The following is a 17,238-nucleotide window of genomic DNA, read 5'->3' on the forward strand; positions in this document are numbered from 1 at the left end:
CAGACCCAGGAATCCTGTAAGACATGCCGCACAAGTTACTCCATTACTTCCTCCTCCTCTTCCACCCCCTTCAATAACGGTTAGAAATGTGAAGTACCAGAGTAGCAGAACGGAGAAAACCTAGTTCAAAATAACACAGAGGTACTCGGCCCGGTGCACGCACAGAGGCTGTCATTTTACGGCTACTACGAGGAACAATTTTGTTTTCTTAAAGTAACCCCTGCATCCAACGTGGGGCTCAAAGTCTCAAGTCCAGGATCAGGAGCTGTGCACTCCGGCCAAAGCCACCCAGGCGCCCTGCGGGAGTGCACTCCAGACTCTCCAGGCCACCGACTTCACTCTAACCCCAGTTACACCTACTTTCTCCAGAACCACTATCCAAGGTATCCGCTTCTTACTCTTTTTATTATATTAATATTGCATTATCAGAACCCCCTATTATTTTGCATTATTTATGTTTACGTCCATTTTTTCCTTTTAAGTAATATATTCTCCAAAGCTGTATGTTATTTATTTTTCAGTTTACAAAACATCACTTCAGGACAAAGTTACTTGGGCAATTAAGTGCCTGAAGAATGTTGCTGGACACTGGATACAGCTACAACTGTAATTAGGGCAGCTTTTATTGGCTCCTGGGAAGTCACTATATACTCTGCTATCTCTATAAGGAAATGTGTTTCAAATACTGGAAAAAACAGTCCAGTATGATTTTGGAACACTCAACTGGGATACTACCCAGTGTGCCAAGAAAGAAAATGAAATTACACAATCATTGTGTAACAGTTCACCTTGCTTTTATCCTCCGCCCTAAATTCCGAGCATTTAAAGGCCAATGCTCTTCCGCCCTACGCATCTGTGCCATCCCCAGAGCTCCTCACCATTGTATTTAACGGGGCCTGCACCAAGGCTGCGGCAATAAACACAAGACTCAGGGCCAACGGCAGCAAGACTGGAGACGAGCTCGTTTCAGATGGAGAGAGTGCAGTGAAGACAAACCGTGATGTGGGGAGGGGTCCAGGCGGGTGCTCGAAGGAGACCTGAGTGTAACTGGAGCAGGAAAGAGTGCAAGAGGCCCCAGAAGCAGCTCCGGCCGGAGGTGAAGGCAGTGTGAGCGGTGTGAGCACAGACCCTCGGAGGTGAGAGAGCCAGATGGGTGCAGGGAGAGCCCAACGGGGCCGGAGCGTGGCAGGAAGGAGGGCTGTGGCCGGAGACTGTGCTTGGCTGTGGGTGCCCCAACCGTGAATGGAACCCCCTCCTCTTACCTGGGCTGCCACGGTGTGTGATCTGGTAGGAAAGAGCTTTGTGACGCAGGCCGTGTTAAACCCAGCCTCGGAAAGGCCAAACGCAGCTCGCAAGCCTGCCCCTCCAGCACCAACCACCACTGCATCAAATTCATGGTCCACCACTGGATACTGCGTAGAAATCTGGGAAGGAACAATTCACTTATCAACCAAGGACCATGGGTGCAGCACAAGAGCTTGGAGAAAACAGAACGAGCAATGAGAACAGCTTCGGCCAAGAGGGACCTCCACCCTGTGGGGCCGGACAGAGTGTGTGACGGGAGCAGCCCAACCAACAGGGCCAACACACAGAGTTGCCAAAAGGACAGCACTCATCCTAGCACCCGGGAAACTTAAGAGGGACAGCCTCAGGGCGCCTGGTGGCTCAGTGGGTTCAAGCCTCTGCTTTCTGCTCAGGTCATGGTCTCAGGGTCCTGGGATCGAGCCCCGCATTGGGCTCTCTGCTCAGCGGGGAGCCTGCTTCCCCCTCTCTCTGCCTGCCTCTCTGCCTACTTGAGATCTCTGTCAAATAAACAAATAAAAAAAAAAAAAAAAAAAAAAAGGGACAGCCTCAGCAAGGAACTGTAGATACAAAGAACACCACAAATCAAAGTATTAGTTCTAAATATGGCTTTTCTTTTCTTTCTTTTTTTTAAAAAATATTTACTTATTTATTTGACAGACAGATCACAAGTAGGCAGAGAGGCAGGCAGAGGGAGGGAAGCAGGCTCCCCACTGAGCAGAGAGCCTGATGCGGGACTGGATCCCAGGACCCCGAGATCATGACCTGAGCCGAAGGCAGAGGCCTAACCCACTGAGCCACCCAGGCGCCCCTAAATATGGCTTTTCTATTCAATTATCTTTTCATGTTTGTAGCAATATATACACACGTATGTTTATGTGACTCTAAGCTCACAGTGCAGTGTAGACCATGATTTCCCACCTGCAATCAGCAAGATTCCCGTGAGAATGTGAATATGGTGTTTCCCTTAGGTAAGCACACTTCCAGTCCATCTGCGCAACCGCCTTAGCACTGAGGACCAGAACCCTGTCTCAGGACCATGCTTGTGCTTGCTTGAGAAGGTGCCCACTAGCAGTCAGTAACTACTGGGAGCTAATGAGAAAAGACCTGTGAACAAAATGTGTCCTCAGCAGAGAACGAACAGGACCAGTAAACTCAAAGAGGCTGCATGCAAGTGGCTTCACGGTCCTGTGTCATCTGTCACAGTAAAAAGGGCTCATCTATTATTTGTATTTTATTACTCTGCTGCTGTGACTTAAGTTTTACTCTGGCTTACAGATGCCTATGAGCATCTATAGCAGAAAGTGTCGGGGACTGTTCCTACATCTGTACCACAACTAGGTACTGTACACTAACAATAATTTGAGCACCACTGCAATGAGAATATTTTCCTTTAAACAGAACTGTGTATTATTCCAATATACTGAAAACTGGTACAGATCGTCACTGTTCCAAACCAAGGATGTCATTTTTAAGGGACCAAAAGTTATAAACTTACTGAATCGGAAACCTTAGCAGAAGACCTTTTATTCCCGTCAACAGAGAAGTGAAAACCGCGGGTGTCCGTCCGCCATGTCGCCGGCCGCTGCTGAGACACAGATGGAGAGCATTCAGGGTCTTCAACAAGAAGGATCAGCCATCAAAATCTCCCCTGAAGTCATTAACTCTTTCAGCACCCAGGTGCTCCCTCTTCACCGAGACCGCTTAGCTGGGGTCCTCTACTTCATTAGCGCTGATGGGTAAGGAAGGACTAAGGACCCAGGGCAGGCCTACCTAACTGGCACGGACTTGGCACCCCAGGAAAAGCCCTCCTAAACGAAGTTTGTTTCCAAAGAGGACACTCACAGACTCAGAGAGGAAAAGGAACAACTTCACGTTAATTTCTTAATTTAGGGTTCTCACAGAGAATGGGAAAGGTATCTATTTTTGCTCAAGTGGCAGTTTGCGAACAGTGAAGCACTTTTACTAGATGCATCAGTGACTCTCTTCACCCGAGAGCACTGCACAGCTGCAAGGCCACGCAGCTCACTGGAACAGGCGCTGGACAGCTGTGGGAAGCGCCTTTTCTAGAAGACGATGTCCGGTTGTGCGACACCTGGGCACCAGTGGGATCAGCCCTTCACTGTTAACACCAGGACCCCACGCCTAGAGACGCTCACAGTCTTGCTTCCCCACTCACCACACCCGTGCTGGGCTCGAGGGACGTCCCCTCCTGTCTGTCCCAACTCCATGGTGGTGTCCCTCTGTCTTCGACACGTGTCTCTGGCCTTTCCCTGGGTAAACCCTACAACTCTCCAAGTTTGGGCTTAAAGCCCCACCCTATAAACACTCACTCAAGAAAAGTGGTATGAATGAAATCAAAACCCAGCACGAGGCCCTGTTCCACATACATGAACCAATTTATGAGTCATGTCTTTCCACTCTGCTGACTGCATCTTAGAAAACAACAAATAAACTAAAATTTTAGCAATCTCATAAAGAACAGTTTTAGGAATTAAGTACATTTAACAGCGACAGAAGGGATGAGAGAGATGTTTTAAGTATTCTGCCATTAGGAAGAGACGGTATTTATTCTGTGGGGTAAAAAAAAATAATAAAAATTATTCCCTAGGACAAACCCGTGGGGAATACATGAAGGAGAACACGGCAGAATGCAAAACGAACCCTAACTGAGCAGTTTTGAACTCAAAGCCTTCCTTCCGAGATGAAGGGACTGAGGCCAAGGCTGGAGGGCTGGGCCACGTGCAAAGTGCAGGTGCCTCCAACCTCTAGGCTTCCTCCAGCTCTGAGCGAAATGACTGACACAAATAGCTGACTTAATGCTAGCACTCCATTACAAAGAATCTGTTGGATTTCTAAATAGATCTGAACTGATAGAAGCAGTATTCTTGAATTCCCCAATTTCAACTTTAAATACATTTGCTTTTATTGACATAAGCCAGTTTTTTCTTTCAGAAAATTTAAAAAGTAAAAATATTCTTCTTTTAGAATAATTTTAAAATTGGTAAAATCACATCTTATAGAAGTCAAAGAATTTTAATACAAATGTTCTTGAAAATTTTTTTGAAGTACAACATAAAGGTAACAGTTCCAGAAAGAACAGTACCTTTTGCAATACCAAACTAAAATTAAAACAGAAACAGTGAGCACCCCCCACTAGCTGAGGGGGAGGTGAGGCCATGAACGCGGCACACCTGTCCCCCCTCATCTTCTTCAGGAGACCCACCGGCTCTAACCCCAAGTAATGAAGACAACTTGAAACTGTCTGGGAACTGCAACGATCCCAACGATCCGAATGGCCACGGGCACAAGAACAAAGCTGTGACGGTCCCGGGAGAGACCGATCCTGCTACAGGAATCATCACAAATCTGGCCAGTCTCCAAGTGTGTATGGCGGAGGCAATTATGAAGACCTATGGTCATAAGAATCTGCACGTGGACAGGCCATAGTTCGCAGCTGTTGTAAGCACAGCGGAAAACGTAGCCATATGTATCTGGGAAAGCCGCCAGAAATTTCTTCCTCTGGGCGTTCTTTATCCGGTAAAAGTATACAAAACTAACAATAATACGGTCATCTATAAAAGAGAATAGCTTTTAGGGGTTAATACTGTAGAAAGAGTATTTTCTTTCCATATTTGAAAAAGGTTGGTGGGTGGGTAGGTAGGTTGGTTTATTTACTTATTTATTTTAGAGAGGGAGAGAGTGTGCACGAGTGCGGAGCCTCATGGGGGGCTTGATCCCAGGACCCTGAGACCAGGACCCAAGCTGAAACCAAGAGTCAGAGGCTTAACTGACTAAGCCACCCAGGCGCCCCTTGAAAAAGGTCTTTTATCCTCCTGGACCATCAAGAAGTCTTCCTGTAACTTCCACACTGTACTCCGGAGTGCCTGATGGATTGAAATCACTGTACGTAAGTCCTGTTGTGAGTTCAAATCTATAAAACCAAACTTGTGAAACATCCCGAGCGTCATTTAGAGTCTTTTATCAACAGATTAAAAATCACTTCATTTCCAGTAAAATGTGGTACGGAATTTAAAGGCAAAATAAATCAATTTTTGTCCTTCCATTCTCTCATTTGTAGTATTGTGTTTTTCTTGGTACAATATGAAAAGCAAACACGTTTGTGAGACTTACAACAGATAAAACTTAAATACATATACACGTGATGGCACAGTCTGGAGACAAGGACCACATTCCCTTCTTCCTTGATGATGTTTCAAGGATTCACTCGGGGAAACACGAGACACACCAATCGCCCAGGCCATGTGCTGGAGGCGGATGGACAAGGACTGAGGGACACAGCACTCCTGGGCACGTCGCTCGGTGCACTTCTGCACAGCCTGCTAGTCAGGAACAGCACAATCACTGAACCTTTGTGGGGAGCATCAGTCAACTATTACACTTGTCTGTTTCCAGACCTCTACGGCCACCCGTACCATCTTAATTCCGAAAACTGAAGAATACTCGTATGTATCAAATCCCATGACGATAACCAGCACGGAAGGATGTGTTATCCTGTAAAGCATCTCTTACATACAGGTTTTCCTAATCGACCCCATTTTGTTCTACCATTAAACTTCCCCGCTTCAGCTGAACTATAAAATAAACAGCAACGGTGAGATTCTCTAAGGATTTCTTCTTTCTAGAATGTTCACGCTGAGTAAGGACAGACATACACACACACACACGTGGCTAGCTGAAACACTGGCAGTTACTACAATGAAATCTTTAACAAATTATCATACCATCTCTCTGTGGAAAACAGAGTACTAGCTTTTCATCTGAATCAGATTTGAGGAGCAATTTTACCATTTCGAGAGTGCAATATTAACCCAATTTGTCGTTAAACTCTTTCTGTGCCACTTATTAACATTTTCTGAAGTAAAACTATCAAACAGGACAACACAGCGACGAGTAAGAACTGTCCCTCAGGGGTAGAAAAGCAGGAAAGCACAGGTGAATCAATGAGACAGTGAGGGAAGAAAAAAGTGAAAAGTGTGGAGTCCAGCAAGGTGGGGTGTCGTCATCTAGTAACATACACCTGCGATCCCGAACAAGAAACTCATCTCTACAGTCAGAAAAGCAGCCCGTAAAGGGCCTGAAGTGGTTGCCTGACCACACTGGAAGGACGGAGGATGTGGGAAGCTGGTTTGCGTGACCTGAATCCTCATTTTAGGTACACTGTGCCTTACGTCTAGGACAGAAGTCTATGTCCGAAATGGACAAAAGTACACCTGCGTGTTTGCTAGAACAAATGGAGGTAAACACCAGGAGCCACTAACACATAATTCAGAGCTGCCTCCACCCGGGAACAAGTCTGCGGAAGGCGACGGGTCTTACTCCTTTAGCCTTCTGGACTCCTTCTCGACTCCCCCCCACACGCACACAACTAAGTGTAATTCTTTTTATCAAAAAAATAAAAGTCTGTAAAACAGGGACGCTTAAAACACCGTTCCCAAGATGAGCACGCGCAGGCTGCCGGCTGCAGGCTGGGGCTCGGAAGGGCATCACACGAGGGTTTCACGGGTCATCTCCCAGAATCCTCCAAGCCCACAGGAAAGGGAGTCTACCCAGGGTCTGGACTCAGGTCTCCCCGGCGGGCACCGGGGTTGTACATCCCCCAGATAAGGAGCCTTTGGAAAAATCCCTGCGACTCCAAACTCAGATGCATAGCCTGATCCCGTATCAACAGCACGCCGCGATTTTTCAAGCAAACCAGGAAAAGCTCACAGAATGCAGAAGGGACCACCACTGCAGTAGACTTACCCAGAAGCAAAATGAAGGTTACGGCCAAGGCCTAAATGTGGAATTCTAGACACAATTCAAGCAAGTCAGAACAGTACGTTCAAAGAAAAGAAACGGACTCACTCGGGACCCGCTCTCTGGATTTCCAGAGCCTGAGAAATCTCACCCGCAGCGGTTAACCGGCTGCGCTTCTCCCCTGCGCTGGCTGCGCCGCTCTGCCCTGGGCAACCACAAGTCCAAGGAAGGCAAAGGCAAAGGCGGCCGCGGGCAACAGCGCCGTAAGCAGCGACGCGGAAACCGACTTGAACTACAGGAGATGAAGAGAAATCCCCCTGGATTTTGTTCAAACTGTCTTCAGCGAGTCCTGCCCGGGCACGGCGGTCCGTCGGCAGTCAGCCCGCGGTCAGCGGTCAGCCGGTGGTCAGCCGGTGGTCAGGCCGCGGTCAGTCGGCGGTCAGCCCGCGGTCAGTCGGTGGTCAGCCCGCGGTCAGTCGGTGGTCAGTCGGCGGTCAGCCCGCGGTCCGTCGGCGGTCAGCCCGCGGTCAGTCGGTGGTCAGCCGGTGGTCAGTCGGCGGTCAGCCCGCGGTCTCTCTCCTGCCCATCCTCACGGCCACGGAGCGGACCGGCTGGGCCGGGAAAAGCTCTCCGCACCACGGGAAGACTTTCGGGGCGCCCGGGAGGCTCAGCGGGTTAAGCCTCTGCCTTCGGCTCAGGTCAGGATCCCGGGGTCCCGCATGGAGCCCCGCGTCGCCCGGCCCACCCCCCGCCGCTCTGCCGACTCGCGATCTCTGTCCGATAAATAAACAAGTGAACTTTCAACAATTTAAGAAAGAAAAAGAAAGAAAGAGAAAGACTTTCGACGCCCGAGACCGGCTTCCCGCAGGCCCCGGGAGGCTCCGTCCTGCGGTCGGTCTTGCCCTCAGGGGCACACGTCCCCGCGCCAAGGGCTGCGGCGCAGATGCGGGCGCTGGCCGTGAAGGGAGCGGCCGCAGCCAACGGCGGCCCGAGCAGGACCGCGTGGAAACGAAGCCGCCGCAGCCCACGGGAAGGGCGACGACCCGGGGCGACGAGCCGGGCGGGCGACGAGCCGGGGCTGCAGCCAGGCCGGGCGGCTCGACTGCACCGCGCCCGGCAGGCGCCGCTCCGAGCAGGGAGCCCCGCGGCCTCCACGGCCCGCCCGCCGGCGCCCTCCGCGCGATCCCGAGAGCACGACGGGCCGGGACGGGCGACCCCGCTCAGGGCGCAGCCGGCACAGCCCCGCGCACCCGCGGCAGCCCGGCCCGCAGCGCCGGCGGCCTCCGCCCCGCACCCCCCGAGACCAAGCGCTCCGCGTCCCCTGCGCCGCCGCAGCCCCGCGGGGCGGGCTCTGAGCGCGTGACCCGGGCCCCAGCCCCGGAGCGCGCGGTCCCCAGCGCGCCCGCGTCCCCAGCGCACCCTGCGGTCCCCAGCGCGCCCGCGTCCCCAGCGCCCCGCGTCCCCAGCCCCGGAGCGCCCCGCGTCCCCAGCGCGCCCGCGCGAAGCCGGCTCCCCGCGCGCTCGCCCCGGCGCGGCCCCGCCACACCCCGAGCCGGGCCCCGCCCGCGCCGTCCACGCGCCGCCCGCCGACCCGCCCCAGGTCCGAGGGCGCTTCCGGAGCCCGAGGCCCGGGCACGCGCGGCCGCTGCGCGTCCCGGTGACCTTGACCTACAGGCCTCCCCGCGCGCGGAAGGCTCGGGCGGGCGACGCTAACCCCGGAGCCCCCGGACCTCAGGCGGGGGAAGCGGCCCCGGGGCGGCAGGCGCGGTCGCGACCTTCCCGGCGACGCAGCCCCGCGGGCCTGCGAAAACGTCCGGCCGCCCTCGGGCCGGGCCCCTCCCGCCGACCCCCGCGCCGGCCCGCAGACCCGCCTCAGGCCGTGCCGGGGCCCGGGGCACTCGGCGACCGCTTCGGCCCTCGGGCTCCGTCCTGCCCCGGGCACCTCGGCCCCGCGCCCGCCGCCCCGCGGCGCTAACTCACCGCCCTGCACAGTGCCAGGCGCCGGGCGCCCAGCAGCCGAGACACCGCCCGGGCCCCCGACATGTCCGTCCCGCAGCGCGCGCTCCCACCGGCCCCCGCGCCGACTGCGCCTGCGCACCTAGCCGCGCCCGGGCGGGGACGAGGGGACACGGCGCCTGCGCACCACGCCGCGACCGCGGGCCGGAGGGCGGGCGGGGGCATTGCGCCTGCGCACAGGAACCGCGGACGGTGGCGCTGAGCGGGTCGGGCGCTCCCCGCCCGGGGTAGGTGGCGGGCCGGGCGGTGCTCGGGAGGGGCCGGGGTGGGTCTGGGGGCGGAGCAGGTCGGCGGCCCAGGGAGAAGTCGGGGGCAGTGGGTGCAGTTCGGGGTCGGGAGAGCCCCGCGGTGGGTCGGGGGCGGGGCAGGTCAGGGCGCCGGGCCGTGTGGAGGGGCCGCGGGGGCTGGGGGCGGCTCTGGGAGGGCCGGGCCGGGGCCGGGGCCGGGGCCGGGGCCGGGGCCGGGCCGGGGCCGGGGCCGGTGGGGCGCGCGCCCGGCCTCTGCCGTGGGGCCGGGTGGGGGTGGACCGTCCTCCGGCCCGTGCTTGGCTCTGCGTCGCGAGGACCCTGCACGGCGGGGCCCGTGCGCTCCTGCTTCCCCGGCTTCTCCCGGCTCCGACGGACGGAGCGCCGCGGGGGCGCCCCGAGCAGCCCCCGCCCCGCCCCGGGCTGCGTCGCAGGACCGGACCGTGGCCTGAGCTGAGGGCCGAGCTCGCCCGCGAGCCCTCCAGGCGCCCCCTTTCCCTTTCATTCCCTTTGAGGTGGAGTCAGGGTCTCCGTCTTACTTAGGGTCGGGTTGCCCTCGCCGGACTCCGCGTTCGCTCAGGCCCTGGGCCCGGAAGGCGGACCTCGTGCGCCCGCAGGGATCGCGGCCGAGCCTGCGCGGACCGGGGGGGGGTTGTGCGCTGTGTCCTGCCCGATCTCGGGTTCCCGTGCAGAGTCGCCGTATTTGGCATTTCTGTGCTGCCAGTTAGTTCTATCTTGTCAGGTGTTAAGTCTTTGTTGAAGACCCTCTTAGGGGCGTCGGTGGCTCAGGGGGTTACAGCCTCTGCCTTCGCTCAGGTCATGATCCCGGGGTCCTGGCAGCGGGGAGCCTGCTCCTCTCTCTCTCTGCCTGCCTGTGATCGCTGTCAAATAAGGAAATACATCAATAAAAAATCTTAGCGGAAAAAAAAGAAAACTCAAAGTTTTTCAGGATGGAATTGGGTTCCTTTTTTGTTACATAAGCCTCGATCCTTTCTTTCCTAATCTGTGTGTTCGTCGCGGTCACGTGGGAGTGAGTTGAACGTCTCCTCGCTCTGTTTTGCGGAAGTGTCCGACCTAGTGTGGGTTCTTAGTAAGTCGGTAAGTCCGTGTTAGCCTGAGACCCCAGCCCGGTTACTGAGAGGCAGCAGAGCTTCAAGCAGAAACATCGGTCCTTACGGTGAAAATGCCCCCCGAGCCAGGAGGCATGAGAGCCTTCCCAGCACTGTCCCCACCCCGGCCACACACCTCTCCGTGGCCTCGTGGCCAGCACTTCCTGAAGCGGCCACGGTCTGCTTTCACACCTTCCTGCTGACGTGTCCTGGGTCTAGCCGCGCTGCGAAGCTCTGTGTCGCCGAGAGCTTCCCTCACGGGCCTCGTGGTTCACTTGAGACCTCTCTCTCCCGCCACTGTACCCCGGTACTGTCCAAGGCCTTGTGTTTTCCTCTTTCATCCTGGAAGGCTCAGTGCTACGCAGCTCGTGGGCGGACCTGAGCCAAGTACATGGTAACAGTTGTGACAGATGTGTCCTACCGTGTTATGTGGTTAATGGTCTTATTATTTACTTCAAGGTACCTCTCCATGAATAACTTAAATGACCCCCCAAATTGGAATATCCGACCTAATTCCAGGGCTGACGGGGGCGATGGAAGCAGATGGAATTATGCCCTGTTGGTTCCAATGCTGGGATTGGCTGCTTTTCGTAAGTCATGGTTTTCCTCACATTTGCATTTGGGGGGGGGCTGGAACTGTGGATCCCAAAGACCTTGGGCTTTGGACCCTGACAGATGCAAGTGTACGTCCTAGTGTTATCTCATGTGGTGAGTCTGAAGCAAATTACTTAATCCCCTGAGCCTCAGTGTCCCCGTCCACTGAAGCACTGTGAGCGCTAAACAAAACCAGGGGCTTGCTGGGGTGGGCTTTCGTGACTGGCCCCGGCTCCATTCCAGACTTCCCACTCTGGAGGGGACTGGGTTCCGTCGTCCTCATCGGGACCGACAGGGAAGAATAAAATAGGTGTCAACAAACCAGTTTGGTCCTCTGTTTCACGTGTAGGGAGTCTGTCTTAAAACCTCTGCTCAGCCTGGCCAGCTTCTCTCCGGTCTGCAGACCACTGTGGGGGCGTCACCAGTTTCGGGTCAGTTACAGTTATTCCAGCCCTGAGCTTTCATTGTCCACTTCCTGATAGTTTTCTGACGTCCAGGAATTGGTTTTATGTTTTGTCTTATCCCACAGTTTTGGGTGCCCCAAAGAGTGTGAGAAACTGAGTAAGTGGAAGAAAAGCCCAGCTGCCCTCAGTTTGCAGCAATACTTTTATGGAGACTTTTTTCATGTGCTTGGATTTCTCAGGTCAGCAGACTGCCCGTAGAGGCGGTGAAGGCTGGGGAGGAGAGCGTTTATCAGCTGTTGGTTTATCCGCGTTTACTGGCGGCTGGGCCGGGAGGCTGGCTTACGCCCATGACTATAATTTGTTTGTTTATTTACTTATTTACTGGAGGGGTGACATGTGGGGAGGGGCCGAGGGAGAGAGAGAATCTCAAGCAGACTGGCCAGTGAGTGCGGAGCCTGAGGCAGGGCTTGATCTCACAACTTCAGGATCATGACCCGAGCCAAAGCCAAGAGCCATCCAGGTGCCACTTGGCAATGTAATTTCTAAACTGTGTAGTAAAACGTTTTTGGAGAATCCTTACAAGAACGCAAGGATTCAAGTTTCTGTGATCATGCTAGCTAAGCAAGACAACCAAGAAGACGATACAAAATATTCACTGATTCTTCTCAGGGACAGAAAGCCACATTTTAGAAGTCCAAGAAGGCAAGAACTTCAAAAGTCAAGGTTGTGAGGAAAGGCTATAAAAGATAGTCTGGAAACAAATGGAACGTGGGAGTCGCCCCAGGGCCTATCCCAGCCTCCCGACCAATTAGTCATTGTTAGTCCTGTTAAGCCTCCCAGTTCCCCACCCTGGCCACAGGCCTCGGGGCAGCCGAGGGTAGGGCTGCTGAGCTCCTAGGTGGACCCGGGGTTTGCATCTGCCCCGTCTCTGACTTAGGAGCAGGCACTGTGCACATCACGGAATCGTGAAAAGCACCCGCTCTTCTCAGCCTCCATGGGAGTCGGTGTTTAGCTTCGTAAGAACGGGCCAAAACGCTTTCCCGAGTGCTGGGACCCTTTTGCAGCCTCGTCCGCTCCGTACGAGCTCGCTGTAGTCTCGGAATTAGGCCCATTCTGGTTTCTGTTCCATTTCCCTGAGCGCGGCTGGCGTAGGCCGTCTTCCACGTTCCCGTTTGCTCTTGGTACCGCCTCCTCCGCAGCGGGTCTGTGCCTGTCTTCCGGCCATTGCCTAACTGCTTTGTGGTTTTGGGTTGAGTTTTGAGAGAATTTTATTAGATTCTAGTATTTTTTTGGCTATTTAGTTTGCCAGTATCTTCTTCCACTCTGTAGATTGTTTTTGTTCGTTTCGTTTTGTTTTGTTTTATTCTCTAAATGGAGGCTTTCACAGAGCAAAGGTTTTAATTTTGATGAAGTCCAGTCTTGGTTTTTTTCTTTCATGGGTCATGCTTTTCCTCCTGAGAGCGTTTGGCCTCGCCCTAGACCCTGAACGTTCTGTCCCACGTTGTTTTTTGAAAGTTGAGTTTTATGTTTTACACGTAAGTCCATGATCCATTTTGAGGTTTTTGGTTTTCGGCTTTTTTTTTTCTCAGTGTAACATGGGACTGGGTTTTCTTTCTTCCTCTCTGGGCTGTTTGCCTTCTGTTTCCTCGTCCGTTACTTGCGCCGGCTCCCGCCTCCAGGCCTCCACTGAGAAGTTCCCGTCGAGGGACATTCTGTCTTCACCATTAAGGGTGGTGGTAGCCGTGGGTTTTCATAGCTGTTCTTTGGAGGCACGGAAGCTCACCTCCGTGTTCTTAGAGTTTTTTCCCCTGTGGGTGCTGAATTTCATCACACATTTTTCTGTATCCGTTGACGGGATTGTGTCATTTTTCTTCTTCAGACTATACATATGTCGATTGACTTTTGACTGTTGAACCAGTCTTACGTTTTTGGAATAATCTCCACTTTGTGGGGGTGGGGAGCTTAGGTCGTGCGTGATCTCATGGGTTGTGGGGTCCTGCCCCATCTTTGGCTTTGCGCTCAGCAAGGAGTCTCCTGGGAGATTGTCACCCTCTGCCCCTCTCCCACTCCCATGCGCTTGGTCTCGCTCCTTTCTCTCTAATATAAATAAATAAATCTTTAAAACGAATCTTCAGGAGCACCTGGGTGGCTCAGCGGGTTAAGCCTCTGCCTTAGGCTCAGATCTTGATCTCAGGGTCCTGGGATTGAGGCCCACATCGGGGCTCTCTGCTCCGCGGGGAGCCTGCTTCCTCCCTCTCTCTGCCCGTCTCTGCCTACTTGTGATCTCTCTCTCTCTGTCAAATGAATAAATTAAAAAGAAACTTAATAAAAAAATAAAAATAAAATATGATCTCCATGGCATATAACCCTTGTTACATGTTGTGGAACTACTGAGCCCGTCGCCCGCCCAGGGGTTAGGTCTGCCCACGCGGGGTTGTTACTCCAGCCCTTCCGCAGGGTTCGCTCATCTCCACGCTAACCTCGGCATCACCTTTTCTACGTCAGTTACTGGATTTTTCAGTTCAAACCTTCCATTTGCTTGTTTTTGTATCTCCTCCTTCTGTGCTCAGGCTTTGTGTTATCACGTCTGCTTTTCACTCTTTATCGGGTGCCTGGGTGGCTCAGTTGGTTGGGCGACTGCCCTTGGCTCCGGTCATGATCCTGGAGTCCTGAGTCTGCTCAGCGGAGAGTCTGCTGCTCCCTCTGACCCTCCCCGCCTCACTCTCTCTCTCTCTCCTTCTCTCTCTCAAATAATAAAATCTTTAAGAAAAAAAAAATAAACTCTTTGTTAGGTAACACTAACATCTCTGTTCCCTCAGTATTGGCATCTACTGATTATCTTTTTAACTTCTGTTTGTGATCTTTCTATGACGAGTGATCTTCGACTGAAATCTCTGTGTTTGGGGTATTATGTTATGAGACTGACCTTTATTGGGACATTCTGCGACTAGCTTCGTGGCTGGGGCTCTGGCAGGGAAGGGTGGTGTTGAGGCCTCACTCCCAGGTGGGGATGGAAGCCCAGGCCCCCCAGTCAGCCTCTGGTCCCCAGACACCAAGAGGAAGGGTCCCGTGGTAATCTCCCCTGTGTGTGTCCCACCTCTTCCTGGAGGCCTTCCTGATACGGTGGACTTCCCGTAAACACAGCCTGGGCTGTGTGGTCTGGCGTGCAGCTCTGTGTGTCCTGTATCGGTCGCCACGTGTTCCATGTGTCGGCGTGGCACCTCCTTTAGATCATCCCTGGGTTACAGTGGGGGTGGCCTCCTCTGCCCCTGCCGGCCCCTGCCCCCAACCTCTGACTGTCCACTTCCTCCCAGAGCCGATGAGGACTTCTGCTGTTCCGCACCTGCTCACTTCCAGAACGTGCCCCCGCTCCTTGCTGGAAGCCCTGCGCCGAGTCCAGGAAGCAGCCTACTCAGGACCCATGATGTCCACTCCTGTCCCTGTTCCTTCTGCCAGGAGGGACCTTTCCTACCAGCTGCTGCTTGTTTTGCCAGACTGGTTCCCATTTCCCTCTTTCGTGAACCCCACCGACCGCACCCAGACCGAATTCGTTCTTCTCTCCTCCGCTTCTCACAGACCTCTCAGTGCTTAGCAAGTGCTAGTGCGACAGCTGCCCGCGTGGCCCGTTCCCTGTCTGTGCGCTTCGGTGAGGGAAGGAGTTGGAGACGCTTTCGAGTCACCGTTACCCGTAGGACTAGACGCTGTGTTCCGTTGCCGAAGGGATGCGTTTGTCTTAGCTTACGGAGTTGGGGCGGTCCCGGCACGCAAGTGGGAAGGACCTTCAGGCACACACAGATACGCCTCGGAGGGCGGCTCCCCGGGGACTCCCGGATGGCTAGGACTCCACCTGGAGCGTTGGGGAGGGAAAAGGTGCCTCCCCGGCACTGGACTTCTCCGTGTAGCAGAGGACAGAGGCGCAGCTGCTCCTCAGTCCGTCCCACGTTTCCGAGACTCGGGTGTCCCTGGTTTGGGGATCGGGAGCCTGACCGTGTCTGGAGCTCGAACATCTCCTCCCCGGATTTTATGTGCCCTTGTCAGACTGGAAGCGGGAGGAGCCAGCAGGTCGACATGCGCTTTGCAATCACTCAGTTCTGTAATCACCAGCCGACTGCCAGTGGCCCTTTAGTCCTTGGCCCAAGGACGTGGGCACTGTGGCCAGAGCAGGTGAGTTTGAGAGCAGAAGAAAGCGGTGCTGGATTATTTCGGCCATAGAAGATGAGTCTGGAAGGGGAAATGCCAGCAGCCCTGCTGTCCTCTGGGAGCGCTTATCTGGTTTTCAGCTAAGAAATTTGTTTAATACATGGTTTCCTACAAAATGTTATTCGTACCTTTCAGGGCTTAAGATTTTATTGAAATGCTGTTTTTAGCTGCTTTATATTTTTTCAAAATCAGGATCACAAAACCTCACCTCTGACTTTTCCATTAAGTGTGTTTTCTTCCCCAATTTATTCCTGTCAGGTTGGATTTGGTCCAGGGAGTCCCAGAAAGAAATAGAAAAAGAAAGAGAAGCGTACCGTCAGAGAACAGCCGCTTTCCAGCGGGATCTCGAAGCCAAGTACCACGCCGTGATCTCAGAAAACCGGCGCGCCGTGGCTCACTTGTCTTTGGAACTCGAGAAGGAACAAAACAGAACGACTAGTTACCGAGAAGCCCTTATCTCTCAGGGGCGCAAGTTGGTAGAAGAAAGGAAGCTTCTGGAACAAGAGCGGGCTCAGGTCATGCAAGAAAAGAGACAGTTGCAGCCTCTGAGAAGTGCGTATCTGAGCTTCCTGGAGAAGGAGGGCGACTGGCAGAGGAGGGCCAGGCTTGTGCTGAAGGAGTTCGAGGACGCTCTCACGGAAAGACAGAACATCTACTGCAGCCTGGTCCTCCCCCGCGGCAGGCGGCTGGAAATCGAGAAGAACTTACTGGTCCGAGCGTCCACGGACCCGGTCGCCACAGAGCTGCAGGTGGCGGCCGGCCTGACTGACATATTCCAGCATGACACCCACTGTGGCGCCGTCTGGAACACCAGCCGGCGTCGGAACGGCAGACTCATGTGGCTGTATCTCAGGTACTGGGAGCTGAGCGCTGAGCTGAGGAAGCGACAGCGGGTTGAGGCCGCCATCCTGGGGGACTGGCCGGAGCCCCATGCGCCGTCGGCGACGCCCTGAGGCCCCCGGAGCCGCCGTGCTGCCTCCTCCTGGCACGGGCGCCTGCGGCCGCCTTGGCACAGGAACTGCGTCCTCTCTTGCCCGGTCTGCGCGGGGCGCCGGGTCTCCTCCTTGGCCCTCTTCAGCCTCTGAGGATGCAGGTTCCCGGAGGACTTTTTTGAAGCTGTGCCGTTGTATGAGGCTGAACAGAATCGCACACCCTCCTGCCTTTGCTGTAGGTACGACTGTTGGAGAAAGTCAGATACAGTATCGACCCTCCCTGTAAGCAGTTTCCGGTCTGTTTTTGTCACTCCCTAAATAAATTCTGTTTTCTCCTCCAGTGACTTCTCTCTCTCCTAGAATTATAAATAGACGTCAGGTAGTGGCTGCCACTGCCTAAGGACGACAGAAAATAGAAACGTTACCAAGGTTTTCTGCGGGCGTGAGCATCTCTCCCACCCGCGGCAGAGAAAGTGCTGCTTGTAGCCTGTCGGCACCTGGGACATGTTTGGGATTTGGCTTGTGTCTGTATTTAGTCAACATATACTATTTATCAGCAATGATCTGTAATAAAAAATTCCTGAATTTAAAAGCAATAGTGCCACCTCCGTTTGCAATTTACTTTACTCTTTATAAAATTAAAATGTTTTTACTTAGATCATCTCCATTTTAGCCC

At 54.0% G+C, this 17,238-nt stretch overlaps 2 protein-coding genes across 6 annotated transcripts in view; one reads left to right on the forward strand and one right to left on the reverse strand.

Moving 5' to 3' along the window:
- The window catches only part of SDHA (succinate dehydrogenase complex flavoprotein subunit A), a 28,311-nt gene extending 19,128 nt beyond the window's left edge, over window positions 1–9,183 (reverse strand). The window contains exons 1-3 of one of the 2 annotated variants that reach the window (XM_045089486.1): window positions 9,043–9,183; window positions 2,801–2,890; window positions 1,263–1,424 (exon numbers count right to left, since the gene is read on the reverse strand). In XM_045089486.1, the coding sequence (XP_044945421.1) occupies window positions 1,263–1,424; window positions 2,801–2,890; window positions 9,043–9,105 (315 nt within the window). In that variant the 5' untranslated portion in view covers window positions 9,106–9,183. The remainder of the gene's footprint in view (window positions 1–1,262; window positions 1,425–2,800; window positions 2,891–9,042) is intronic. The other variant, XM_045089487.1, reaches the window with a different exon arrangement.
- Window positions 9,184–9,210: 27 nt separating this feature from the next.
- Window positions 9,211–17,158, forward strand: CCDC127 (coiled-coil domain containing 127). 4 transcript variants are annotated; one of them, XM_045089498.1, is made up of 3 exons: window positions 9,211–9,305; window positions 10,892–11,022; window positions 15,889–17,158. In XM_045089498.1, the coding sequence occupies exons 2-3, from the start codon at window positions 10,902–10,904 to the stop codon at window positions 16,581–16,583; spliced, it is 816 nt and encodes a 271-aa protein (XP_044945433.1). In that variant the 5' UTR covers window positions 9,211–9,305; window positions 10,892–10,901; the 3' UTR covers window positions 16,584–17,158. The 4 variants fall into 4 exon arrangements, with proteins under 4 accessions (XP_044945433.1, XP_044945434.1, XP_044945435.1 ...); XM_045089499.1 differs by lacking the exon at window positions 9,211–9,305 and adding an exon at window positions 9,339–9,426; XM_045089500.1 differs by lacking the exon at window positions 9,211–9,305 and adding an exon at window positions 10,195–10,739.
- The last annotated feature ends 80 nt before the right edge of the window (window positions 17,159–17,238 follow it).

Source organism: Mustela putorius, unplaced genomic scaffold, assembly GCF_011764305.1.
Source record: "Mustela putorius furo isolate JIRA1106 unplaced genomic scaffold, ASM1176430v1.1 tig00000107_pilon_pilon_pilon, whole genome shotgun sequence".
NCBI lineage: Eukaryota > Metazoa > Chordata > Mammalia > Carnivora > Mustelidae > Mustela > Mustela putorius.

Bases quoted from the DNA above. Each gene is read 5' to 3' on its own strand.
- CCDC127 (XM_004768418.3), top strand. From the start codon at position 10,976: ATGGAATTATGCCCTGTTGGTTCCAATGCTGGGATTGGCTGCTTTTC. The intron at 11,023-14,744 runs GTAAGTCATGGT...ACTTCCTCCCAG, and splicing joins GCTGGGATTGGCTGCTTTTC to AGCCGATGAGGACTTCTGCT. The intron at 15,595-15,888 runs GTGAGTTTGAGA...TATTCCTGTCAG, and splicing joins GGGCACTGTGGCCAGAGCAG to GTTGGATTTGGTCCAGGGAG.